The sequence below is a fragment of the Panthera pardus genome, unplaced genomic scaffold (genome assembly GCF_024362965.1).
Source record: "Panthera pardus isolate Hobbes unplaced genomic scaffold, ASM2436296v1 HiC_scaffold_16, whole genome shotgun sequence".
NCBI classification, from domain to species: Eukaryota; Metazoa; Chordata; class Mammalia; order Carnivora; family Felidae; genus Panthera; species Panthera pardus.
In genome coordinates, this window is record NW_026526721.1 from 8,913,428 (window position 1) to 8,940,695 (window position 27,268).

General features: G+C 48.7%; 1 protein-coding gene across 6 annotated transcripts in view; it reads left to right on the forward strand.

Annotated features, from left to right (window-relative positions):
• The window catches only part of CLDN14 (claudin 14), a 90,566-nt gene that overhangs the window by 53,318 nt on the left and 9,980 nt on the right, over nucleotides 1-27,268 (forward strand). For 2 of the 6 annotated variants that reach the window (XM_019420305.2, XM_019420304.2), the window contains exon 2: nucleotides 3,464-3,601. Coding sequence is in view for 1 of the 6 variants with exons in the window: in XM_019420298.2 (XP_019275843.2) it covers nucleotides 25,110-25,149 (40 nt within the window). In the remaining 5 variants the exon portion in view is untranslated. The other 4 variants (XM_019420302.2, XM_019420303.2, XM_019420298.2 and 1 more) reach the window with 4 other exon arrangements.

The window sequence follows — 27,268 nt, forward strand, 5'->3', positions numbered from 1 at the left end:
CGCAAGCCTGTGGTCCTGCTCTGGGCAGCCACCCCTCCAACCCCACACTCAATTCCCACTCTTGGGAATCTGCTCAGGTCCTCCTTTCTCCCTCCTCCAGAAGCGCCGAGGGGCTCTCTGCTCCAAGGAAAGGAAACGTTTCCTCCAAGTAGCCTTTGGCTGTGATGGCTCTTTTGGCCTTCCGAGGGCAGCTCCTGCCTCTGTTAGGAACTTGTATCAAAACCCCCAGGGGCAGACTTTGGGGCTATTTGTCTGACGTTCCCCTCACCCGCTGACATGCCAGGGGAATGGGTCCCCCGGTCTCAGGATGAGTTCCCAGGCTCCTCCCAGCCCAAAGGGTTCACGACGCCTTCTCTGTTCTGGAGTATGTTCTACTGCCCGGGAGGTGTGGTGCTGAGGGCCCAAAGGTCCCCTCAGAGGTGCCCAGGGGGCTTGAGGCCCCAGACAGGTCTCCAGCTGACTGATAAGTCCATCAGGCTGAGTGGGTTGCAAATAATGGATAGTCCCACTTCAACCAAAAGAAAAATGTGTTCTCTCACTGGAGCAGAAGTCCTGAGGCAGGGCAGCTCTGGGTAGCTTGATTCAGTGGCTCCATAGCGTCTTCAAGGACTCCAGTTTCTCCGTCTTTCTACCAGCATCCTCAGTGTTTGGCTTGGTCCCTGGGGTAGCTTCCTAAGGCGCAAGATGGCTGCTGCATGTCGTACTGCACGTACTGTGTGCCAATACTCAATCCAGACACTGGGATATCCAGTAGAAGGAAGGAGCACTTTGTCCCCTTTGCTCCTCTCTTTAAGAGCAAAGCTTAACCAGCAGCCCCCTGGGCATTCCTTTAAATCTCACTGGCCCTGATTATCTCATATGGTCAAGCACAAGACATCATTGCAGAGGGATGGGAGCCATCACTATTTGGTTTTCTTCGGGTGTGTCCAGCGACATGCGCACCCATTCCCGAGCAAAGCCGGGTTCTGAACACCAGGAGAAGGTGGAAGGGGCAGCCGAAGAGCTTACAAGACCACCGCACTAACCTTTGGGGTCACCCATTGGTGTTTCTCATGTACTTGCTTTGTTACATTTTTCCACTCTTTTCCTTTTTTTTACATAAGAAACGTATACGTATTTTCTTGTTCTAAATAATTTACCCCATACGGAAGTGTGTGGAGTAGAAATATGAAAGGTGTCTTTCACCGCCCTCCCCCAACCTCACTTCCCTCCCCACCCAGAAGGAACTTCTGTCTCTACATTGGTGTCTCCTCTTCCTATCCCCTTTATGCATCTGCATATATGCATATGTTCATTACACACATAGGTGCTTTGCTTTCCTTTTTACGTAGATGGCATCCTGTTCTGCCAATGGCCTTTTTCCACTTGGCTCTCAGTACTTCTGGATCCACTTGATTCACTGTAATGACTGAATATTATCCCTAAGGGTAGATATTCCACTGCCTTGTGTCTTAGGTAGCTTTTCAATCCTGGGCCTTATCTCCCCAGCTAGAGTATGAATATCCTGAGGGCGTATTTTTCTTTCTACAGCCAAACACTTAATATAAAATGTTCCTGCAAAGTGAAAGTCAATTAATAGCTATTGATGAAAGGATCCTCTCTCCCTTGCCACCTGAGTTGTCTTAGCACCTCTGATGGACTGACAAGGAGCCCTTTTCTGAGCCAGTAAAGGTACCCGGCACCATGGTCTATCAGTTTGTCATTCTTTGGCCCATCGACAAGAGTGACAAATCAATCTACGAGCAAGAGAAAGTTGGTCATCTTCCACTGGTGCTTTGGTAGCGTTTTCTGGGTACAGGATGGCACAACATCTCCCTCTCCCTGAGCAGGCTGTCAATTCAGAGCACTTTGGGCTACTTGCAAAGTTATACATTATCTCATTGTTCAGCTCACGTAGGAGCATCGGGGCAGAGTTATTAACAGCCCACACTTCCTGGAGAGCCATTTCAAGGGCTACTAATGGTGTTCACAGACTGTTGAGCTGGAAAAGTTATCCATTTGCCTAGACACACACACTCATAATAACCCTTTCCAGGTTTCTTAAGGCAGTCACAACTACATAAAATAGATTACAACTGAACCTATTCTAGACCCTTTGGTGGGGAGAAATTACTTCAATATGAGGTTATCACCTGCAAACAGACCAACCAAATGAACCTCTCAGGGCAATCACTCTTTAAGCAGATGTTGGCATCCAGACCTGCTGATAGCATCAGCGGATATCATCTTAAGCCTTGGTGGGGCTCCTTGTACTTCTGAATCCACGAGCTTCCTGTAGTAGCCGAAAAAATTACCATTGTGAAAAAGCAAAGAAATGAAACACATGTCTCCCAGATGTGCTCGTTGCATTGGGGAAGATTCTTAAAGCTCGGGCCTTAACAGGAAACTTGGGACGATGAAAAGAAATCAAGCAATAGGAATGAAACTGAAATTAGTTTATGTCCCTCAGCTGATAACACACGAGGGGAAACTGTTTGATCAATCATTTTAATTAATATTGATTATGAAAACTCTGGTCCCGCCTACTCAAAAGCCTACACGTGAATTAGGGAAATAGGACACCCATATGAAATACTGGACACCACCACCAGGTGATATCGGATCAAGACTAAGTAAATGCCTATTGTGGGTTTAGAGGGAAAATCTATTGAGCTGCAAGGCTGTGCTTCCCAACAGGACTGGTAACCTGCCTTGTTATACTCCGAAAGGATTGTACTTGACCCTCCACTTGTATAAAAAATACAAGCATTTCTCTTTGGGAACCCAGCCTGCATTTCTTTGCTGACTTGCATGTCTGTGTGTGTGTGTCTTCATCTGTTGGGGTTGGAGGATTCCCAACCTGCCTCCCTCTGTTTCTACCACCTCCCTGACCTTGAAATAGTCATGACCATTGAAGACCTTTATGACCCTTCTCCCCTCACCTACACCCACCATCTCACCCTAATTCGTTGAGAAAACTCTTGCTGGCAGATAGAGAAGGTCGAATCAAGAGAAAATCTAGACACCACTTGCTAAAACAGGGTAAGAGGGTTCATAATAAGTAGGTCAGAGCTGATTTGAGGGATTTGGCTGGGGGTTACCATACAGGCTCCACCTCCATGCCCTGGTATTGGTGTCCCCAATACCTCATGTGGGTATTTCTGTAAACAAATATTTTTTTAGGCCAACATTGGATTATATGGCTGCAGATCTTGGAATTCAAAAGGGAAAGATGAAACCTTCACAGTAACTTCGAGTTTTCTTTCAAGTGGAGTTTTCTCTACAGAATGTTTTTGCTTTAACTGGTAATTAAAGATGGGCAAAACACTCCTGAAGAAATGGGCTTTCCTCCTCACCAAGCCTGTCTCTCCAAGAGAAACAGGCACAGGCAGGGCCATGGAACCTACCCTCCCAACGAAAGCCAACTGCTCCTGATAGTTTATGGTCTGGTCCATGTCAATTTCTCATGTGTTACCCTTTCTAGGGGCTGCAAGGCCCAGCGATCTGGACACAGGCCAAGAAGTCAAGAACTGTTGAAGCCAACGTCTCCACTCTCCTACTGACACCAGCGACCACCCAGCCCAGCCCAACCATATGGCTTCTTGTTTTCCTGATGTATGAGGTGGGTAGAATGCTCTCCCCCTAGAAGAGGACTCCAAGGGATCAATTAGTTAAAACCTGTAAACATGTATCATTATAATTATTATTCCAGTTTCTAGTTAAAATTGAACCGGCCAAAAGGAAAGAAAATACCGAGGCTGCCTCTGAGGGCAGCTCTCTTTGCTTTTCCGGTATTTCTAGTCTGGCTGGTGGAAGAATGTCCTGAGCAGCTCTATGCTGGGGGCCTGAGAGGGAGCCGTGCGCACCACATTTGAGGTTGAGGAGGCCAAGAAGACGATTGAGCCCTGGATATTACGGGGTTCTGGCTATTCATACCACCCTCTCTAGCCAAGGCTGGACGGCTCCCGTGAACCCCAAGGGTGAAAGCGCGTCTCAGGCAGGGCTCTGACTGTGCCCCTTTGGCAGCATGTGCAGGAGATCGGTAAGCAGACTTGGTTTCTAGGGTGTCGCTCTAAACCAAAACCTCTAAGGCAGTGACTACTGTATTCCTCAAGAGAAGAACCTCGGGACTCCCGACGTTGTTAGAGAAATTTTCCGCGTGGTGGGGGCAGCCTCCTTTCAGCATGGCCTCTGCCTTTCTCCTTATTTCTTCATGGAGACTTTCAGACGACACCTCAGTCACCTTACCACAGCTCTCCTTCTTCTCTGGGTCTGAAAAGTTCCATGGCATCCCCACTCCTACTTTCCTGTGGACACCTCCATGCCCATCTACCCTTCTCTGGCTTAGCCCAAAATGAGGTCCGGGGCACTGGCCACGCATCTTCTGGCCTGAGCAGCTTCTGGCCCCAGCAGCTTCCGGTCCGAGCATAGCCCGAGCGTGGCCTCCTCTCAAGATGGCCGTGCCGCCACCGGAAGTGTACGGGGCCCAGGGCCGTTCCCCCACCCGCAGGCCTTGGGGGATGCGGTTAGCACAGCGGCCGTGCCCGGGGCCGGGTGGAGACGAGCTAATAATTCCACACTGTTTAAACGGTGGTTTTAAAATATTTGTTCAGTATTTACTCAGAGGAAAGGCTGAGTGCTCTGAATAAATCAAGGAAGGACCCAGCAGGAAGAAAGGCCCTTGGGGGCAGCTTCAGCCTCTGCCCTCCGCTCCAGAGACTTTATTTCTGGCTCCCAATTTGCAGCCCGCTTGCAGCAAAACAGAAGCCCGGCAATTAAGGGCACCGGCCTGTGTCAGAAGACACTGTTCTGGCTCTGGGAACCCCTCACTCCGGGCCGCATTCAAGAATCCTTCCCTGTCCCCCGCTGTTCCCCCCGAGGGCGGTAGTGGAAAAGACTATTGTCTCTCTGTCTTGCCGTGTTTTGGTTTTTCTATGATGGTGCAGGCGTTCCCCTGCTCCTGCCCAACCTGGCTGATAGAACAGGGCGTTTGGTCTCTTTCCAAGCACACCGGTGTTCCTGCGGGTGGTGGCCCCCTGCCGGCCTGCCCCTGCCCGCCACCCCTGACCAGGCCCCCCAACACGGTGTCGGATAGACCGTGACACAGAAGGGGAGTAGAAGTTAGGAAGGTTTGCTCTTCACGTCTTTATCAGCTTGAGTTTGGCTTCCACCTGGACGCTCCGTCACCCCCGGCCCCGATAGGCTCTCCCAGGTGTGCAGTACTGCTTGTGAGGCTGCTTCGGATCGCAAAGACCCCCACCCGGTCCCCAGGGGCTCGCCGAACCTCGCCCCCAGGTTCCTGTACCATTTCGGAGAAGGCAACCATTGCCGCCTGGACACTGGGTTTTCGACACCCAGCTTAATATTCTTTCTTCCTTTGAGGCAAGTCCAGAGCGATCACTTAAACACGTTTTTTACCTGCAACAATGAGTCAGAACCGTTCCCTAGAATATGAAATAAGTGGCAGAAAGAAAATCCCAAGGAGAGTAAGCAGTGTGTTCTGCAGAAACACCGAATCCACTGAAAGACTCTTCAGTTTAGAGGGTTTATGGTGCAGTGCGTTGGGCTGAAGGCTCCAAGTGGACAAGGTGTCTCCCTCCCCAGCTCTCACTGGCTGAGATTAGATCCATGTATAAATATAGTAATTACACACAACTTTTAAGAAAATTATTTCCGAGACCGGTCATATCACGGTGAATCGGCACCGTGACTATGCAGGATAGAATGAAACAGGAAATGTGTATGCTCCTCGTTTGTGAAAGTTAACAGCACTGCTGGTAGCCAAGATGCTCCCTCGATTTGTGAAGCAGAACCAGGCAACCCTTCTTTCTTTAAAAAAAAAAAAAAAAAGTGGTTTTTTTTTAATGTTTATTTATTTTTGAGAGAGACAGAGTGTGAGCAGGGGAAGGTCAGAGAGAGAGGGAGACACAGAATCCGAAGCAGGCTCCAGGCTCCGAGCCGTCAGAGCAGAGCCCGACGCGGGGATCCGACTCACAAACTGCCCAGGTCATGACCTGAGCCGAAGTCGGTCGATCAACCGACTGAGCCACTCAGGTGCCCCAGCCCTTCTTTACTTAAATAACCAGCCCCAACCCCCTTTCTGCCCATTCTCTGTCCACACAGTAATTCAATACTCAGGCCGTTGTCTCTGGACTCTTTTACCTGGTGATGGCCTCAGATCCTGGAAGCCTCAGATCCCCTGCCACACGTTCCCCTGGATTTGATGGGGTCCCCCCAGGCTGATACTGCCTGTTACTAGAACTATTCACCAGCCATGGGTGAGAGCAATCTAGGAGTTGTGTTTCTTGCTTTTGTCGATGCCTCTTGACCTTTACAGCATGACTGACTTTATGCGACCCCTCGTTTCACGTTACACCTTTGGCTGACCGATACCTGCTGCCATTTCCGGCAGCTCTTGCGTCTCTGCGACGGGCACCTTGTTCCGTGTTAAATTAATACATACTGTTACTTAAAAGAGAAGACAGAAGCGTGTGATGGCGGATACAAAACTCCTTCTCCTTTGTCTAGAGCCTTTGCTTCACTCCCCAGAGGTAACCATTGTGAACAGGTGCTTATACAGCTTCCAGAAGCGCTCTCTGCATGATCAAAATTCATATGCTTCTTGTTTCACACGAATACGATCGCACTGTACCCATTGTGCTCAACTGGCTTCTCGTACTTAAAATTGCGCCTTGGAACTCTTTCCACAGGGCTACACAGAGGAGCGCTGAGCCTTTTAATGGGGCGCTCTCTTCCACTGTGCGGGGTGGTTAACTAGACTCTCATCGAGGGCCATTTTGGTTTCATCCAGTTTTTTCGCCAGCAAAAAGAATCAACGAGTGTTGGATGTTGCATCATGTGTGCCTTTGCTTGCTGTAAGAGAGTACCTGTAGGGCGAATTTCTAGCAGGCAAACCGCTGGGTTAAAGAGTATTCACAATTGACGTTTTGATAGCATGATAGCATCAACAGGGCATTTTTTCAGAGAAGCAAAATTGTCAACTCGGCTATCCATACGTGGAAAGCCATGGTGCTCTAAGCCACGTTTCCATCAAAGCCAGCTGGTTTGGACCGGGCCAAGCCAGGAAGGAGTTAATGCACTTCTCTCACAAAACTAAACACGTAAGATTTGAGCAATTCTGAGTGGTTGTGTGTTTTCTTTTCACTGTGGCCCCCCGAGTTCCTCTTATCCCAAGGTCAGTTTGTTGTGTGTGTGCATTTGGCAAGGGGGGCAGCTTAAGGGTGATGGTGAGGAGTCTCTGAGCCTCGAAGAGCTCGTGGGGTTCTAGGGTGAGCTGCCGACCGTGGGCTCAGAGGCTGCGGCTCCCCGAGGTGCGCTGTTCTTTGGATTTCTTTTTACCCCTCCAGTCATTCTGTGTCTCACAATCAAAGTGCCCGTTCTTCAGCCCTTTTTGACCTATGTTGTCCACTAGAAAATTAGTCAGGAGTTTAATAGGGTTGTTGTCCTGGGGTCCCCCTCCCGCTACAGCTCAGGTGGGCTTTCTGCAGTCCTTCCCAAGCTATTTGGGGTGAAAGACTGTTTTTTAATACTTTCCAATGTGTTACGGACCAGTACTTTGGTAGAATACTAGATATACTGAATTACTAGAAAAATGACATCAAAAATACATACAAAATATGAGTTCAGTTTCTTTCTATTACATTTCACAGACATAAAGATGACTTTGTTATTTTGCTATAAAAGTATTTTGAAATGCTGAATCTCAATTTCTGTTCCCATCTCATTGGAGATCTGGAGCAGTTTGAGCAGCAGTACTCTATGCACTTTTCCAGAAGCTTTTGCAAGCTTCCTTTTGACCCAAAGCCTCTATTATTTTGCTGGGAGAGTGATTCTCACCCAATAGGGGGATTCATCCAGGTTTTCATCCGTGGAGGCCTTGGTTTAATTCCCAGGGTTTACACTGGGCTTGGGTTTAAGCTTGAGGCCCAGTCCCGTTGACCCTGGCTCCCCCCTTTCCCCCGACCTTTCTGGTGGTGGCACAGCAATAACTCATATGCACAAGGTGCCATGATCTGCCGCCTTCATGAGAAGACATTGTTTTCTGTCCTTTAGGTTTTACTTTTTCCTTGATTTAAGTCAAACACCAGCCTTCCTATTACTGTCTCTTCTCTATAACCCACTACAAACAAGAGAAATGAGAAATCTAGGGGTATGGATCCAAGGGAAGCAATAGCACTTTTTCTTTCAAGCCTTTCAAACTTTTCAATTCACATTTTACATAATTTTACACCTAGGGATATACTTTGGTTAGGTCTTAATACCAGGGACGTAATGAGCAGCAGCTCCTCAGAATATGAGACTTTTAAGTCTTTTGTCTTCAAAAGAGGTGGATTATTACAATTTTAGGTACTTGGAGAACATTGGTTTTCAGATTGCCTTTGAAACCTGAAGTAGCAGATTACAGCGGCATCTAGTGGACACTGATAATATGCACTGCACTGTATTTCATCAATTATAAAACAGATTTTTCCCTGTTTTGAACTTTTTTGAAACTGGGAGTGTAGCTCATAATATCTGGCATATTATGGTTTAATTAAAAATGTTTCTGTCTCACTGATAACTTCTTACGATTATCTTTGTTTCGTCAAAATAGGATTTTCGATATGAAACTTTGTAGGATGTTCATTCTTTCAGTAATATTTATTGAATATTGAATTGTATCTGTAACTTACAGACTTATTGCATGTATTATATTCAAAACTATTCATTTTAATGCATAATGTAGGTCTTTATCCTTTATGTTACACTAATGCATTGATATTCTAACTTCATAAATTTAAAAATCCATTATTGTCTAGACCCAGTAGTTCTCAGCACTGGCTACATGTTGGAATCACCTGCAGAATTTTCTAAATTATAACTAGGCAGAGCACGCTTCTCAGAGATCTGACCTAATTGCTCTAGAATTAAGAATTTTAAAAGCTTCCCAAGCCTTTAAATGTGTTGCCCAGACTGAGAACCTTTTCCTTCATTCATTCAAGTCAGATGTTTCTGAGATTGTATAGATTTTTTAATAGTCAAGAAATGTTCAGTATTTTCTTTTATAAACAAAAACTAAACAACTCATGTTTCTTATAACTATTATAATTATGAAGGCAAAGAAACTCTACTTATTAAAGCAATCATGAATAACATTAAAACCACGATACTCAAGAAAAAATTCATTCCTAAAGATATCATCATTTAGTGCATCATCAAATAATGTACAACTTGCATTTGATTCTTACATATTCATCTGTGCAACATTATTTGAAGTGAACACCACAATAAGATCAGGAATGTCAATGAAGTGTAAAACAGTGGCTATAAAATTTACAAGACGTCACAGTAATATATCTTTAACATACCGTAACCCTCTCACGTAATGTCTATCCACTAAGGCAAAAAAAAAAAAAAAAAAAAAATCTAAGGTATCATTTCCTTGGAATATTCTTTTCTTGGCTGGGAGTGGAACCCTGCTAATTCCGGGGCTGACCCCCCAGCATATTACAACGATGGCGTAACTGCTCTTGACCTGGCTAGTGGAGCAGTAGAATGTGATACCTCATGAGACTACAGTGGGGAGAAGAAGAATAGTTCATGGGAGACAGTGTAGAGAAGAAAGGACCCCGTTCATTTCTGGGCCTTACCACTTGCTAACTTTGTAATTTTGTGCAAGTTACCGAATTCGCCCAATCTATTGTTCCCCACTATGCAAACTGGGGATAACAGCACCGGCTTCAACTATTGTGGCTTCTAGAATTCACATGTGTAAACACGGAACACAGAATGGGCAGCTGATCCAATAGTAAGAACTGTGGCTCATGGTGGTTTATTCTTACTGCTTTTAGCTCATTATCAGAATCAAACGATGGTGTTTTTCTGCATATTTAAGGCAGAGCAGTACCATTAAGCCCTTCCAGCTTGTCTGGTCCAGACTCTCTAAACCGTGCTGTACAAGGTCCAGGCATGCAATTCAAGTTTAAATAATAGCTGAGGGGTGCCAAGTGGTGCCCGGGTCGAGCACCCGACTCTTGATTTTGGCTCAGGTCATGATCCCAGGGTCATGGGATTGAGCCCCGGATCTAGCTCTGTGCTGAGTGTGGAGTCCTCTTGAGACTCTCTCCCTCTCTCTCTCAGACTAAAAAAAAATAAAAACAAAAGTTGAGCCCCTTTTGGGGGTCTTTGGACTTCATCAATCACTGGGCTTTTTAAATTCAGAGAACTCTTTTCTATCCAGTGTTCCTTCATGGCCGAGTAACCAAGTCCTAAACTATTCTCATTTCAATCTTCCTCATTCCATGAAAAGCCACCCTTACCCAGGACCAGGGACTGGCTGGGAGCCTCCATGTGTCCCTTGTATTGAGAGAACCACGGGTCCTCTAATTCAGGCCCAGGCTGCTGCTCAGAGAGACTGAGAGAGCCTGCAGTTGCGATGGACCGCAATGGCCACCCTCGGGTACAGGGCAGGAGGGCTGCGCCCACGCCCTTGGTGCAGGAAATATGGGAGGGAAGCCGCATGAAAGGGGTCTTCGAGTGGGAAATGTGGGGTGCTTGGCCCATTACCTCAAGTGCGTAGATCTCCAGTTCAGCTCGCCGGTCTCAGCCCAGAGACGAATGTCTCAGATTCCGAACGTCCCAAATTCCACCCGACCCCCACACCTTTGAGCATGACGCTTCGTGGGTCAGATGACAGTGGCCATATCCCAAAGGTGCTGATTATGTTCTGATTGGATCTTAAGCTGTTTCTGCCACTCACACTAGTGACTCTCAGTCATGCTTCTCAGGTTTATGGAAAGAAATATGTGAACAGAAGCTCTCTGCAGACATGTCGGTGTGAATGAGTGCATTTCCTCACTTTTCATCTTGCTAACACAAACTAGGAGGATAACGCAAGTCTTTCAGCCCTCAGCCAGACTTGGTTTTTTGCCTTCTTCCAGGCAACAGACAAGGTTCAGCCTGGGGTAGGTCATCAGCAGACAGAGAGGGCTCATGGCGCTGAGAAAACATGGCGCTGAGTTGCAAGCCCCGGTCCCCATTTACGAGCTGGGTCATGTTGGGCCACTCACTTAACGTCTCTGAATTTGTCTTCTCACTATTAAATTTTTTTTAACGTTTATTTATTATTAAAAGACAGAGAGAGACAGAGTATTAGCGGGGGAGGGGCAGAGGGAGAGAGAGACACAGAATCGGAAGCAGGCTCCCGGCTCTGAACTGTCAGCACAGAGCCGGACGCGGGGCTCAAACTCACAAACCGCGAGATCACGACCTGAGCCGAAGTCGGACGCTTAACCGACTGAGCCACCCAGGCGCCCCTGTTTTCTCACTATTAAATGGGATCTAATGATGCCGACTACATAGAGTTTTATGCGGATTAAATGAAACGATGTAAATGAGACGGCACAGTGATGGCCATTAGGTTATTATGAAAATGTAATATGGCATCTATTTGAAACTTAAAAGTGCACGTCAAGAGGACCAGCAATTTACTATTGAAAGGTAGTTGTTTTAAAACAAAACAAAACAAAAGGTAGTTGAATTTTTGAAAAGAAAATGTGTAAGCAAAATGGGAGCTAGAGAGATGGAATATATCTCCATCTTGGAAAATGATCCTTCAGACCCTGTTGTAGGGCAGGCAGTGGCTGGACGTGTCACTCCGTCCCGAGGCATCTTAGGCTGCAGTAACAGGTCGGACCTCAGCTGAGCTCTCAGCCAGGAAGGTGGGTGGGGGACGCGATTCAGCCCTCCCACCATTTCCTTTCATTTGCCTGCCCTCGACTTCCGTCAGACCCGGTGTTGGACTCCTGGGTACGGGGCCGTGTGCTAACTTGCAATAAACAGACTAAAAAGGGGGAACTTTGCAACTAAGCCAAGTCAAACACCGCTGTGGAAACGTATCCTGAGTTGCCCTGAGGTGTTTCCAAAAGCAAAGCAAACATTATAAATGAACAGCATGCTCTAATTCTCCGCCTCGGGGGAGACCAGCATGGGAAGACACGTAGGCTCTGTCTGCAGCTGGGGCAGCCCAGCACTGCCCGTGGGGTCACTCAGGAGACCCCCCAGTCTCTCCCCACCAGCCACCTGATCCTGTGAGGCTATCACTCTGCACCAGGAGACCATGGCAGTCCTTGAAGCCGCTGGTCACCCAGAAAGCAGTAAATCGTTTTTGGCTTTGCCCCGGCTGGCTCTGTGAGCTCTAATAAGCCGCTCGTTTGTCCTTGACCCCACCAGTGTATTTCGAATCCATACTTGTCACCTACGGGTCTGGATCCGTGATTCTCAACTTTACCATGCACAAGAATCACCTGGATTGGGCTGGAGCGGACGTAAAAACACAAATTCCCAGACCCGCCTCCTGAAATTCTGCTTCAGGAGGTCCGGGTCAGGGCCCCGGAACCTGCCTTTTAACAAGCAACCGTGCAGATGCTAACACAGGCAGACCTCAGGTCTACCTTGAGAAACTCAAAATGCACATAAAACAGCTCGATTTTACCCCCAGTCGTGCTGTGTCAACATCCTCAGCTGACTCAGTCCCTAGTGAGTAATTCTTTCTAGGAACCCAGGCCCATAAAGCAAAATGGCTGCATTCATACACGTTTGAAGGGAACAACTTACTAAGTGTTCTGTCCCTGGATCGTGCCGTGGGGGCAGAAGCAGATATATCATGGCCTCAGCCTTTCGAAAGCCTAAAATCTAGCCGGGGCGATGGCTTGTGAGTGAGAGAGAGACACCGGCGAATGGGAGAGGCGGCGAGTGGTTCAGGGAAGGAGTGACCTCCACATCGTCCCTCTGGGTACTGGACACAGACTCTGTGGGTGCAGCCTAACGTGCTTGGGAGAGAGTCAGAGAATCCCGCTCAACGGACCAAGCACGAACTAAGACCCACTGTGTGTCGGCTGTGTCGCCACACCAAAGCTCACTGTGAGGATGGGGAGGGCTAGCTGTCAGGAGGGAGGACAGGGGCCATCGGACCAGAGCGTGGTGGCCGGAGGGCAGGGCTGGAGATGCGGTGAGTGGGAGCACACAGGGACAGTAGGGTGAGGCACGTGGGGCAGTGGGGAAGGATGTTGAAATGCAGGTAGAGGAGTTTGATCCTAATGACAGAGGGAGAGGGGGGATGGGTTTCTCAGTAGCAGCATAATGTTAAGAGAAGGGCTTCTTCTGGGACAGGAGCTGTCAGAGATGAACCATGAGACCGGGAGCTTCCATGGATGAATTCCCTGGGATTCCAAGGACCGAATTCTGTGGACTTCAGTGTAGGCGGAGAATGAGGATGTGCTGGGTTGAACAGTGTGTCCCCTCCCCAAATCCGTGTCCTTCTTAGGACCTCAGAATGTGACCGTATTTGGAAGTAGGGCTATGGCAGATGTAATTAGTAGAGTTAGGAAGAGATCATACCCCAGGAAGGTGGCCTCTTAATCCAATATGCCTGGTGTCCTTCTGAGAAGAGGACAAAAGACACAGACGCAGAGGGATGATGACAGAAGCAGAGATTGGGGTGACGTGTCTGCAAGCCAGGGGGCGCCAGTGATTGTGGGCAACCAGCAGGATCTGGGAAGAGAGGCCTGGGCAGACTCTCCCTCTGATCTCCCATGAAGACTCAACCCGCTGACACCTTGATCTTGGACTTCTGGCCTCCTGAAGTGTGGGGGACTTAGCTTCTGCTGTTGGAAGCCACCCGGTTTGTGGCCATCTGTTCGGGCAGGCCCAGGAAGTTATTGCAGGGGGCTTGAGGAAGAGGAGAAGGTGAGGACAGGTCCCCGGGGAGAGAAGGATGGTGAGGCAATGGCAGAGGCCCCAGAGATAGGGCTGTGGCCCCAGGACGCCGGGCAGGCATCTGTCCGGCCCCCCAGAGGTATCCACGGAAAACAGGAGGCAAAATCCTCCGAGGAGGAAGCCTGCAGCCGCCGTGGGCTCCCCCCTCTGCCCCCACCCCTGCACATCTTCCTATTTCCTCTTCCACGTATTTCCTAAACAGGTATCACAGTAGGCACATGCTTAGGAGAGGTTTCTGAGCCTTCTCCGGAAATTAAAGGATTTTTCTGGTTATTAAATGTGTGCCCAACGATTGTTAAGAGCGGGTCTTGTTTTTCCACTTAAGTATTGGGTTGTTTCAAAGAGAAAACACAATGCCCCCATTTTCCTCACTAAATTATAGCCCCGGACTTCCCCTATAAATTCAAAATTGGAGAAGGCTGAGGGCAGAATGGCCCCATTCACACAAAAACTCTCAAGGCTGGTTTCCCATGAGTCGCGGGCTTCCGTGGCTCCCCCGACCGGTGCGTTAGGTCACTTGCGGCGTGCCTTCGTTGGTATCATCGCTGTGTGTCCCCTTCCCTCAGTGAAATTTCCTAAAAGCAACCACACAAGCATTGCTCTTCTGTCATATCAGGGTGGCTCGTGTCCACCAACATGACCAATTGGTAAAATAATAATAATGATAGTAATAATAATAAATTTTTTAAAAAGCTGCCTCACCCAGATGACTGGATAACAGAAGGAGACCCCTGTCTGGGTGGCTAAATTACAAAAGGTGTCCCTGCCTGAGGGAGCCACTTAGGAGAAGATGACGTCACCCCTTGGCAGGGAGGGAGGCTTGGCCGGCAGAGCCCCGGTTGAGTTTCAGGTCTGTGAGCCCCCCGTTTGCACAGATGGGCCCAGTAAGCCCGGTCCCAATCCGGAACCGAGGATCGCTGGGTCCTCTTCCTTGGAGCTCAAGGTTCAGCGAGGGGTGTTCCCACCTTGCTGTGGGCGGTCTCATGTGCGTGTCTGTCCCCGGCACTGTCAGCCTTAACCTTCTCCAGTCGCAGGGCATCCCAGCCTGTTTGTTGCACTTAAATGCACGTATCTAATCTGACCCTGGGCCTCTCATTTTCCTCCACCAACCTGCCACCACACAAACAGCTTCTCCCCTCCGTTGTCCCACCGGTCTTTCGTAACTAAACCCAGACAAGAGACGCAAAACAAAATTCTGTGTAGGAGGAAAGGGCAATTTTTCATCCTCCAGAGCCAGGGAAAAGGCATCATTATTATCATTTCCCTTTTTCTTCTCTCTCCACTCGTACCTGTCCCCGCGCACAAAGGCACCCCCTCCTTGTCAACAATGTCACCACCAGTGTTGAGACCAAAGACTGACCACTGGGGAGCACCAGCACTTCCAGAGGCTTCCTTCAGGGCTGCCCTGAAAGCGGCAGAGGAAATTAAACCACAACCCTCGCGAGGCCGCCCCAGCCCTCGCGCCCCTGGAATAACATCGAAGTCACTGGTAGCAGATCTGAGGCGCAGCTCATAACTCAGCCCCTGCACAGGGGCTCATGCAGGTGTCTTGAGGTGGTTGGGACCCCAGTGACAGCAGTTAAGGGGACAGGTGTGACCTGTGTGGGGGAACAAAGTCTCCGTCACACAGCGATGAAATAAGGAGTGATTTCTCCGCCTCGTTCCGGCTTCCCCGGGCTCGGGGCAGGCCTCGAAGATGATTTATGTGAAGGCTTTGAAGTTAGGTACTTTCACTGCTCTCGCCGGGCCTGCTGGAGTTTGCTGAAAGGTAGAAGTTACTGGAGATAGGAAAGATCAGTCCGATGGAAGAGAAAAGAAAACAGACTCAGAACTGCTTCCTTCCGGGAAGCAAGAAAGCCTTTGTGCCCTGCAGGCTCTGTTCCCTCCTCCCCCGCAGCTGGCTCCTCAGGAGTGAGTCCTGCGTGGGTGACGGGCATTTGGTCTAAGGGCTCCAGACCAGGTGACTTAAACCAGGAAGCAGGTGCGAGGGATGCTTCCCGGAGATGCCCTGCCGCCTCCTGGACCCTGAGTTCCCTGCCAGGTTCTAAATCTGCAGGAATCCGCCCTCAGGAGAAAGGCTTTTAAATCCACTTGGATTGAACTTGGCCTTTCAGAAATCTCGACCTTGACTCCACGGTGTTTTAGGTCCCCAGGGCTGCCGTAACAAAGTGCCACCGATTGGGTGGTTTAAAACAACCCACAGTTCTCTCACAGTTCTGGAGGCTAAAAGTCCAAAATCAAGGTGTCAGCAGGGCCGTGCTCTCTCTGAAGGCTCTAGGGAAGAATGCTTCCCTGCCTCTCCCAGCTCCTGGTCATTGCAGCAAACCTTGGTGTCCCTTGGGGTGCGACTGCTCCACTCTGGTCTCTGCCTCTGTCTTCACATGGTCTCCTCTCCGTGTCTCCTCTCCTTTTCGGATAAGGACACCAATCAGATTGGATCAGGGCCCACCATTAGGACTTCATTTTGCTTTTCCTACTTTTATAAAGGCACTGCCTCCAAATACAGTCACGTTCTGAGGGACTGGGTGTTAGGACCTCAACGCAAGAATGGGGGGGGGGGGAGGTCACAGTTCAGCACATGACAGTCATTCTTCCATGCCAAGATGGTGAGGGCTCAGAGTCACTTCCACCATTCAAGTGTGGGGGTGCCATGAAGCTTCTTTAGTTCTCTTCCTCCTGAGCCCTTGTCCCCTGGGTAGCAGAGGGGACTTTTATTTGTCATCAGGATTACCTCCGCCCTTTCTGTTGAAACAATTACTTTGAGGGGAGCAGGCTTCATGAGGGAAACCCTCACCGGTTTACCTCTCATGAGTTTACCTCTCATGAGTGCTGGGTCTCTCCTTCCTATGCTCATACAAGATGGCAGCTAGTACACAGGGGAGTTCATGGGCCCCATGGGGAAGGGACAGATCTCCCATCCAGTCCCTGCACTGGCCTCTTCTACCTGGAAGCCACATTGGTCCTGGTGAGCGTGCTGATAGTTACCCACTCAGGGAAGCATGGGCTGGGTCTGCCTTCTAGGGATCCAGCTGATGTCCTTGCTAAAGACAAGAAACTGAAGGACTAGGCTTGGGGGCTCTCACGTGTGACCAAGCCACTTTGGAGATCCCCCAGGGACTGGTGGGATGCCCACTCTATCCCTGGCCAAGGTGGGCTCTTTGCAGCCATTGACTCCCAGCCAGACTTTTGGCTACATGCGATACCTGCTTTGGGGACATGTGAGGATCCCTGGGTCCTCTGTAGGCCTCAGAGGAGACAAAGGGAGCCAGGAATCCTGAACTCAAGCTCATCCATCCCACCTTCCTGTGACCACATTGCACTCCCAGCACCCACGCACCCCAGTGTTAGGATGGGGTTGTCTCCTCCAAGGATTCAAACAGGTAGCAGAAGAAAAGCCCATTTTCTTTGGGGTTCCCAGAACGTTCAATGTGGGGGAGATGGGGGCAAGCATATGTGACCACAGGCTTCCCCTTCCTTATCCACGAGGGCTGGAAAGAACGGAGTTTCCCCTGCTCCTCAGGGCAGAAACTTATATGCAATGTCCTGAGTTTTCTAGATTGTAAGAAGTTCAGGCATCAAATCTCTAGGCCCAGATATTTATATGGTAATAGGAGCTAAAGGAATTTTGAAAATTATCTCTTGCCAATCAATGCCTGGCTTTCACGAACACTGTCTTTCTGAGAACATAAACCCCTATATCGAATATCACAAGCCAGAAACCTAGTCCTTCTTGCTATTTCTTCTCCATGCCCTGCCTTCCAGAGCAGCCCTCGCTACCCACAGAATCCCAATTCAGCTGGGACTCCTACGGTGTGCCACCTCTCTGTGGAGCTGGCCCTGAGACCAGGAGGGTAGGGCAGAGCCTCTCATCAGCTGCTCTCTCTAGGGCTTGCTTCTTTCATCCTTGGACCCAGGAGCATCTAAGTGGCCATCCAGTGATCTCCTCTCAGGTAGCAGAAAAACAGACCAGCTACCAAAAAAAACCGGCTCAATAGGTATTCTTTCAAGATCAGGTCTTCCTGCTTCTCAGCTCCTTACTTAAGGGCCAAGACTTTGACCAAGTTCTCCCCGGTTCTAATATGCCCCACCTCTCCCAGTCTAAACAGCTCCCAGCCTGAAGTGGGGGTTGTACGCATTTTCTGCGACTGCCATAATAAATCACCACAAACCCGGAGGCCCGAAACAACAGAGCTTGATTCTCTCACAGTTCTGGAGGCCAGAAGTCCAAAATCAAGGTGTCATCAGGGCCATGCTCCCTGAAGGTGCCAAGAGCCACAGGGAAGGATCCTTTCTTAGCTCTTTCAGCCTCTGGGGTCTCTTGGCACCCAGTGGTGTTCCTTGGTTCGTGATGGAATCACCCCAATCTCTGCCTCGTCTTGACATGGCCCTCTTCTCTCCTGTGTTTCTTTTCTCTTATAGGGACACCAACCAATAGATTTAGGGCCCACCCTAATCCAGTATGACCTCTTTTTATTTATTTATTTATTTTTTTGAGATAGAGAGAGTGTGTGCATTCGCAGGGGAGAGGCAGAGAGAGGGAGGGAGAGAATCCCAAGCAGGCTCTATACTCAGCACGGAGGCCGACATGGGGCTCGATCCCACAACCATGAGATCATGACCTGAGCCAAAATCAAGACTGGGACGCTTCACGGAGCCACCCAGGTGCCCTATGACCTCATCTTAACTTAATTACATCTACAAAGACCTTGCTTCCAAATAAAGTCACAAATAAGGTTCCAGGTGGACATAAGTTTTGGGGTCAGGGGAGCAGTATTCAACACTACAGGGTCTCATGGGTCAATGCTTCCTAATATTGTTCTCACTCTGGTGGCAAAACCCCAAGCAGATTAGGTGCTCGGGAAGAGAAAGGCGCCTGTTCATCCTGCCCCATTCTGCCAAAATGTACCGTATTTATGTGCAAGCTGTGTGGGTTTTCATAATAGCCTTACACATACCTTCCGAAGGTAACAGCGCCTGCAAACACTGGCCTGTGGCATTTGCTCCAGGCTCACCCACGCTCCCTGCCTCTGGAACAGCCCTTCCCCTGGTCATTTATGCCCCTTTGCTTATTTGTTTATACCCTTTCTTGTTCCAAAAAGGATTTCGGGCAGATGGTTTTTATTACCGGGCTAAATGAACACAGCAAGATCCTGTAGCAAATACAGTGCTCTCCGCAAACATAAATTTCCATGAAACCAACATGAAAAAACCCAAAAGCACTTGGAAATTAAAATGATGGTGTTAAGTTTGACATCGGGCTCCTTATTTTCGTTGACTTTCTGAAACATATTACATTCCTCGCTGCTCTGGTTTTGCAAGCTTTGTGCGTTCTTTCTTATTTTCCGGTTAACCTCTTTATGGAAGAGGCCCCTGGTCAAAGAAGGGAGATTCTTGAGCTAAAGGTGGAGATTAAAGTGTCTTGTTTTAGGGCACAAACTCTAGAAAGGAGATCGTGAGGCAAGTCCATCAGGGCACAAGCACACGTCGCTCCGTACTTCTCAAACTGAATATTCAGAGTATTCCTCTCCCTTTGGTAAAGGGCCTGATGGTGTCTGAGTGTGTCCTGAGAGCCTGACTTTCTCATCCACATGCTGCCTGATCTGTGGCAAATGAGATATTCTAAAAGCGTTTTAAGCTAGGACCCAGCAAAACCATGCTGGTCGCTCAGCTGCGATGGACGTAAGCCAGGAATGGAACTGGAGAGCAAAGCTTTTCTGAAAATCGTGCTGGAGACCCACCCTTGTTCACTCACCAAATCTTGATGGAGCGTTCAGTGCCCGCCTGCAGACCTCCACCCCGAACCCACTTGCTCGTCACCGCTGCCTTTTCTGACGGCTTGAGGGAGGGCTGGTGACCCTGGGCGGGCAGCCTAGGGAGGAAGGAACTTGAGCTTGGGTCAGAGGCCCAGATTTTTCTATGATCAGCTGTAAGGACTGGACAAGATGCCTAGACTTGATAACGGATGACTCACAGAGTCGTCTGTATGATGAGATGATAGTCTGTGTGCAAGCCCTTGGTAAATTAGAAGGCGCAGGAAACCCGGAGGTGTGACACCAACATCAGCCGACTTTCTGCACCATGAGGGGGTAGCAATTAGGAGGAATCCAGGGTGGGCGAGTCTAGAATGGCAAGTGGATGACCTGGCAGTCTTCGCAGGCCCCACCTGATGCTTCGCAGGTCCCACAATGGGGCTGCGTGGCTGCTGCTTCTGCGGTGGCCCAGCCGCCGGCACCTGGCTGAGTAGGAACTTCCCACAGCGCACCCTTGAGGCCAGGAGGGCTCACTGCAGGGAGGCCACTGTTCCACGGCCTTAAAGCCTCTGATAGTCCTTGGTCCTCCCAGGTGGACCAGGGTCAGGCTTTGGGCATTTGGCTCTCAGCACTATCTAGAACAGAGACAAGAGGAAAGTGTTGTTTGGGTTAATGTCTGAGAATATTTATTCCAATGAAACTCCTTGCACGTAAACTAAAGAACGACTGCGAGCACAATGGATGGGGCGGTCCCACTCAGAATGGCTAATATAAGACACACAATTTGTGAGTGTGCATGTGTGTGTATGTGTGTGTGTTTGTGTGTGTGTCTTTCATTGTGGTAAAATACACGTAACATAAAACTTACCATTTTAATCACTTTTCATTGTATAGTTTATGGCATTAAATACATTCACATTGTACAACCATCACCACCATCCATCTCCAGAACTTGTTCCTCCTCCCAAAAGGAAATCTGTCCCCATTAAACTCTGACTCCCTATCCCCCCTCCCCTGCCCCCGGGAACCACTGTTCTACTTTTGGTCTCTATGAATTGGACTCCTTTAGGGACCTTAGATAAGTAGAATCACATAATATTTGACTCTCATGACTGTCTTATTTCACTCAGCATAACGTCTTCAAAGTTCATGTGGTAGCGTGTGTCCAAATTTCCTTTCTTCCTAAGGCTTATAAATAATACTCTACTGCATGGATAGACCTCATTTTGCTTATCCATGCATCCATCATTGGACATCTGGATTGTTTCCACCTTTAGGCTACTGTGAATAATGCCGCTATAAACATGGATGTACAGATATCTGTTTGAGTTTCCAATTTCAATTCTGGTGATCTCTTAATATTTAAGACATAATTCTTTGGTTGTCACATATCAGGTAATCTCTGGGCACTCTGATTGTGAAGTTACTAGTATCTATTTCGTCTGAAAGTTTAAATCTTCCTGTGTCCAGAGTATGAAAGAGCACTTAGCACATACAGGATCATGCTGATATGTGTGTTGCTGAGATTGCTGACAGCTAAATTATGGGCACCAGATAAAAAAAAAAGTGAGGTCATGTCTCACAGATGTGTTGTTTAAATTTCAGAAACTTCTCATTTCACACCAAGTGGCCAGCATTAGCCAAAATATTTATGTTCAGACAACATCAGAGAAGCCCAGCTTGAACTAAGATCTACCTAGTCTTCCAGGATAAAAGCATAAACAGGGGTGGTGGTGGGGAGGGTGCCTGGGTAGCTCACTTGGTTGAGCCTCTGACTTCAGTTCAGGTCATGATCTCACGGGGTGTGAGTTCGAGCCCCGCGTTGGGCTCTGTGCCGACAGCTCAGACCCTGGAGCCTGCTTCAGATTCTGTGTCTCCATCTCTCTCTCTGCCCCTCCCCCACTCACGCTATCTCTCTCTCTCTCTCTCTCTCTCTCTCTCTCTCAAAAAAAAAAAAAAAAAAAAAAAAAAACAAGCAGGGAAGGAGCTTCCTCCACCAAGCCTGTCCCTCCATAGATAACACCATGGTCAATGCCAGGACCCCAAAAGGACCCCAAACCAGGACCATAGCAACCTGGCACCCACAAGAGCCCTCTCTGTGAAAGAGTGACAAAAACTCTCCTTGTGCAACAGGAGCCCAGCAGCTGCCAGCACATTTTGGAGGTGTGATTTATATATATGGGGATATGAGCCCAGATACTAAGGCCAGTCTGCCTGGGTTCAAGTCTTGCCTCTGCTACTTAAAGCTGGATGACATTGGACAGGTCATTTATCTCCTTGAAGCCTCCATTTCCCCAACCATTAAATGGTATTAATAGTAGTGCCTAATAAAGCAAAGGGCTATTTTGAGGGTTAAGTTAGTAAATATATGTAATGTGCTTAAAATCACATGTAGCACACAGTGGGTGCTATGTTAAGTGTTTGGCATCATTTTATTATCATTATTACTGATAAGAGGAATCCACCAAAGTCAGGCCTCTGTCAAGTTACTGTGAAACCTAGAACAATGGTTTCCACTGGAGTCTAGTGGCTTTGACTAGATATGCTGTCAATAAATTTAGCAAGGTCAAGTTTTGCAATGGCCTTTACCCCCAGGAAGAGAGCTGAGAGTCTGTTAACTGCAGACCCAAAAGGAGCCCGAACCCCAAACCACAGGCCTACTGCATATATAGCTTCCCTTTCATTAAATTGTTCATTCAACAAACTTTTTACCAACTTCCTAATGTGTGTCAGACCTTAGCCCAGCTCTATGAGGAATCAAAAAATGAATCAAGCTTCAAAGACCAATTGAGAGCAGAATAAAGGTGATATATTCATCTGCCCATCCACCCATCTATCCATCCATCCATCATCCATCCATCCCTCCATCCATCCCTCCATCCATCTATCCATCCATCCATCTCTCCATCCATCTATCCATCCATCCATCTCTCCATCCATCTATCCATCCATCCATCATCCATCCACTTATCCATCCATCTGTCCATCCATCTATCCATCCATCCATCCATCCATCCATTCATCATCCATCCATCTGCCCATCCATCCATCTATCCATCCATCCATTCCTCCATCCACCTATCCATCCATCCATCTACCTATCCATCCATCCATCCTTCCATCCAGCTGCCCATCCATCCATCTATCCATCCATCTATCCATCCATCCATCCATCCATGCATCCATTCATCTAATGTGAAGTATCTACTGGCTTCTATCATATCCACAAGGACAGAGGTCACCCTAACTCAATGGAATGATTTTAGAGATGTTAGGAAAATGCTCAAGACTTCTTTTCCCCAGTTCTCCTTTGCATCCTGATTGGTGTTTGAAATTTCACTATTAAATCTTTATACCTTATATTTAAAAATACATCCCGGGTGTGATAAAATGCTAAGCCATAATGAGTCATTTGCACCTGAGAGCTTTAAAAAAGGGATCCAAAAGTGGACTTTGGTGGCACGTCGAAGAAACGAGGATGAGGGTCATGGGTGGGAAAGGAGGGCTGGAGCCCCCAAGCCTAACCTCCCTGCCTGCCAACTGTCCCTGGTGCAGCTGGCTCTGCGTGCCTGTGACCCCCCACACTCTGAGGGGGCAGGAGTAGTGTCTGTCTTGCTCACCAAGCACCCTGTTGCTGACATGTGCTGGAGTTCAATAAATATTTAATGAATGAAAAAAATGAATCGATACATTTATACACAGATTGAGTCACACAGTGAACCTGTAACTTTGCCCTCTGGCCCAGGAAAGGTTCATTCGTCCATCAGGAGCCACAGGCCAGGGCCATGGGTCTGGGAGCTTTCACACTTCAGCCCAGAACAGGAATGAACTGTTCCAGAGAAAATAAAGATTAATAAAGGTTTAATGAAAGTCTATAAAACATAACATTATGTCCATTCTGTTGATGGTTACACGTAGTATTTATAAAAATACTATAATCTTTTGAAACAATTTGGGGTTTGCATTTTCTCTCTCTTTGCAGAATTTCCCAAAAATACATAATCAGTGCCAAGAAATCAAAGGCAGTTGCCAAATCTCCCCCAAAGACAAAAGTACAAAAATCACTCCCCCAAGTTCCCTGCATAAAATTATAGATCATGCAGGTGCATTTTACTACAGATGATATTTACTAAACACAAGAGGCTCTGAACCTATGAATGCCTCTCAACTAAAGATTTTGTTTACAATGGTTACTTTTAGAGAAGAGAGTAAAAAGCTTTGTGGATTTGGGTTGTGGGTCAATCCTCAATCAGTAATATCTAACAGACATTTCTAACCCACTCCAAGCTCCCAGCACTTCCAAGGGACACCCTCTCTGCCATCACCGTCCCATTGCCAGGGACATAGGGATTAGGTTTCTGGTCCACGCTCAGGGTCATTTGCCCACTGCTGAGTTCCTTCATCTTTTTTTTTTTTTTTTTAACATTTTTAAATTTATTTATTTTGAGAGAGAGAGAGAGAGAGAGAGCATGAGCGGTGGTGGGGCGGAGGTGCAGAGAGAGAGGGAGAGAGAATCCCAAGCAGGTTCCGCACTGCCAGCACACAGTCCAACATAGGGCTCGAACTCACAACTGTGAGATCATGACCTGAGCCAAAACCAAGAGTTGGACTGAGCCGTCCAGGTGCCCCCTTCACTGTCCTTAAGCACCACCCAAAGCCCCACAGATTGAGGGGTGCTGCTAAAGGAATACAGAAGCCCGAGTCCCTGCCCTTGGACCATCACGATGGAATCAATGAGAAAGGGACAGACACAGGAATCAAGTTAAATGGTGGTTCTCGGCAATTCTGTACCTGAGAATGACCAGCAGCACACCTGGAGAGGCTGGAGGCATTCCCAGCACAGTGCGGTTCCCTCGGCCACCCTTGGGTGCTGTCCTAACTTTTAGAACTATGCCCAGCCCTACTGGGCTCTCCAGGCAAACTCCCTGTACATCCCAAGAAAGCCACCTTCTTCTTTTGGCACTGGCTTCACATTTCACCTCGTCCCTTATCTCCAACTCATGGCACATCGTCCCTCCTTCCATGCAGTGCCCCACGGCCCACCCAGCTCCATACTCTACCAACAGACTCTCCTAATGGCCCGTATCTGCTGTTGTACCCGGAAAAAAACAGACAAACAAACACAGTTGCACCTTGGTCAAAATTCAGTGATTTGCAACCAGAGCATAGCAGCCTGCAAGTTGAGAAACCCTTGAGTTGCTCAATATGATCAAAGTCCCAAGCAGTGTGGGGACAACTGCCAGGTGACCGGCCCAGAGCAGGATGGGCGGACAGGGTAACAGGAGGTGATCCTCGGCGGGTATCAGGCCGTTCCCCGGGGAGCCGTGAGTAGGGATACAGGGGAGGGGTGTGCCGTCAGTGGGCCCAGTGCAGGGAGTGTGGGCAGGCAGGCCGGGCTGACAGTGGGCGGCCCTCCGGGCCGGGCTTGGCAGTCAAGGTTTTATCCAACTAGCCCCAGAGAGTGACCGGAGGGTGTTTTAGGGAGATGACTATGTGTATCGGGCATTTTTCCAAAGTACAGAAATGACATTTCTGGTTGGTCCTGAATGTCCGCCTTGGCCCAGCTGCCTCACATCGTGCACGGGGCAGTGAACCATTCAACCAATGACACACGTGCCCACGCAAGACCTTCTCAAAGAGCAAGGTAGCACTTTTCTCTCAAATACTCTGGCTTTGAAGCTTCCAGCTGGAGGGAGAGGGAGGACAGGAGGGTGGCAACGTCCCTGCAGAGTCCTATGTCACACAGGCTGCGCCCCAGCCAGGGTCCAGAGCAGCCCCACTGGCAAGGGACCCCAAGAAGTGGATGGGACGCAAAGACATGTGAGTTTGGGGTGAGGCTCTGAGCCGGGAGGGTTTGGGGTTGACAGTCATGTGTCTCGGGGCTGAGGCCCCCGCCTACCAGAGCTATGGGCAGGCAAGGGTTCTCCAGGTGACACAGTCAACGTCCCCCCTTCAAAAGGGCAGCTGCAGTGGGCCGGGGACCCCTGGGGAGCCCAGCAGCCGACTGTGAGGGCAGCTGGGTTCCTAGTGAGCCAGAAAGGACAAGATCCCGTCCCTGAGTGTTTAGAAAGAACTCTTTCATTGCCTGCCGGGTCTAGGGCTAAATCTGTTGAGTGTTTCAAAGCGGTGTCAGCTTGAGCTCGCTGTCACTGACCCTTTGCACTGTGACAGGCTTGCTTCTCCTGCGAAGAGGGCCAGGCGGGACACTCAGTTTCCAGACGTGGGAGCCTTATCCTCCCCACGGCCCTCACCCCTCCCACCAGCTCACACACACACTGGCATGGGAGAAGGGGCAGGGAAGTTATAGATCTCTCTTAATAAGGGTAAAACAGGGGAAATTCCATGCAATCTGATCCCTGACTTAATTTTTCAACTACCTTGAATCCCACACCCCCAACAGCTGCCACGGTCTTCCCGGGATGGGCGGTCTTCCCGAGGCCTGCTGGGAGGGCCACAGGCAAAGTAGAAAGGGATCCGGGATTAGTGCCCTGACAGGGTCCCCAAACCGTGGAGTCACTCAGGACACTGGCTTTTTTGGTTGCACATTCCCATCAAGAGATTTAATTCCTGCAGTTTTCAAGGTCCGAAATCTCTTAATCGCTCGGTTTAGTTGTGAAGTCTTGGGAAACCAGAGAAGAGCCCCGTGGTTCCATTCTCCAGCGACTCAGCGCCAGGTCTGGGCTCAGCCCGGGTGCTGGGGTCGCAGCTTCGATGGACTCGGGAATGGATTCATCCATCATGATGATAAATCTTTAGCAGCACAGGCCTTGCATATGTTGGGCGTCCTTACAGGGCTTACAGGTTATTACATATATTATCTTAGCATCTTCTAGACGGCTCTGGGAAGCAGCTGTTATGATGTAGATAGCCAGGTGAGTCACGTAAGGCTGAGCTGGTTGCTCAAAATTACTCAGACCTGAAGCCAGCCTCCATTCTTATCTGGCACCATCTGCTTTGCAAAAATCTTTTAAGCTGACTGTGTTTTACTTACCTGCATATATAATGGGATCCATGCTTTTTAAGCCTCTACAGAGAAATCTGTAAAGAAAAGGAAGAAACACAGATTCGTCCTCTGGTACCATGAAGATGTTACTATAAATACTTGTTTTCCAGTTAGGTGTTTGTTTTTGTTTTTAGATAAAAATCAGTACAACTGAATGTCAGTTTTTGTTCTTCAAAGGCTCATTCTCTTCTATCAGAGACTGTCTTCCATTACACAAGAACAAGAAGTCTAAAAGCCTGTTTTCAAGGCTTCTTCCGATGTCTTTTTAAAAATGCAGACAGTCAATCTTGCCAGTTCAGGGGTGATTCTTGGCGCTTTTAAGCTCAAACATTCCTCCCTTCAGCTAATCTTCATATTCCTCACACTGCTTGCGGGACGGATGGCTGCCAGGGCCACAGTTCTTGGCCCCGGGTTGCCAACGGCAATAACGCACCGGGAATTTTCCACTGGGGGCCGTTCTTGGGGAGGGCACCCAGGGCTTGGTCTCCGAGATCCTCCTATGTGGAGGACCCTGGAAGGAGCACTCTGGAAGGAACAAGGAGGAGCTGGGACTCAGAACCCTCGGCCACTTCTCACTAGGGGCTGGGGGCCCTGCCAGAGCTTGGGGGCTTGGAGCAGAGTCTCCAAGAAGAAGCAAGCCACCCAGAGGCAGATGTTCCCTCTTCAACTCTGGGATGTGCACACCCACACCACGCACACCAACAGCTTCCCTGGAACAAGAGGGAAGTGAAAACAGATTTAGAACGACAGGTCTGTTTCC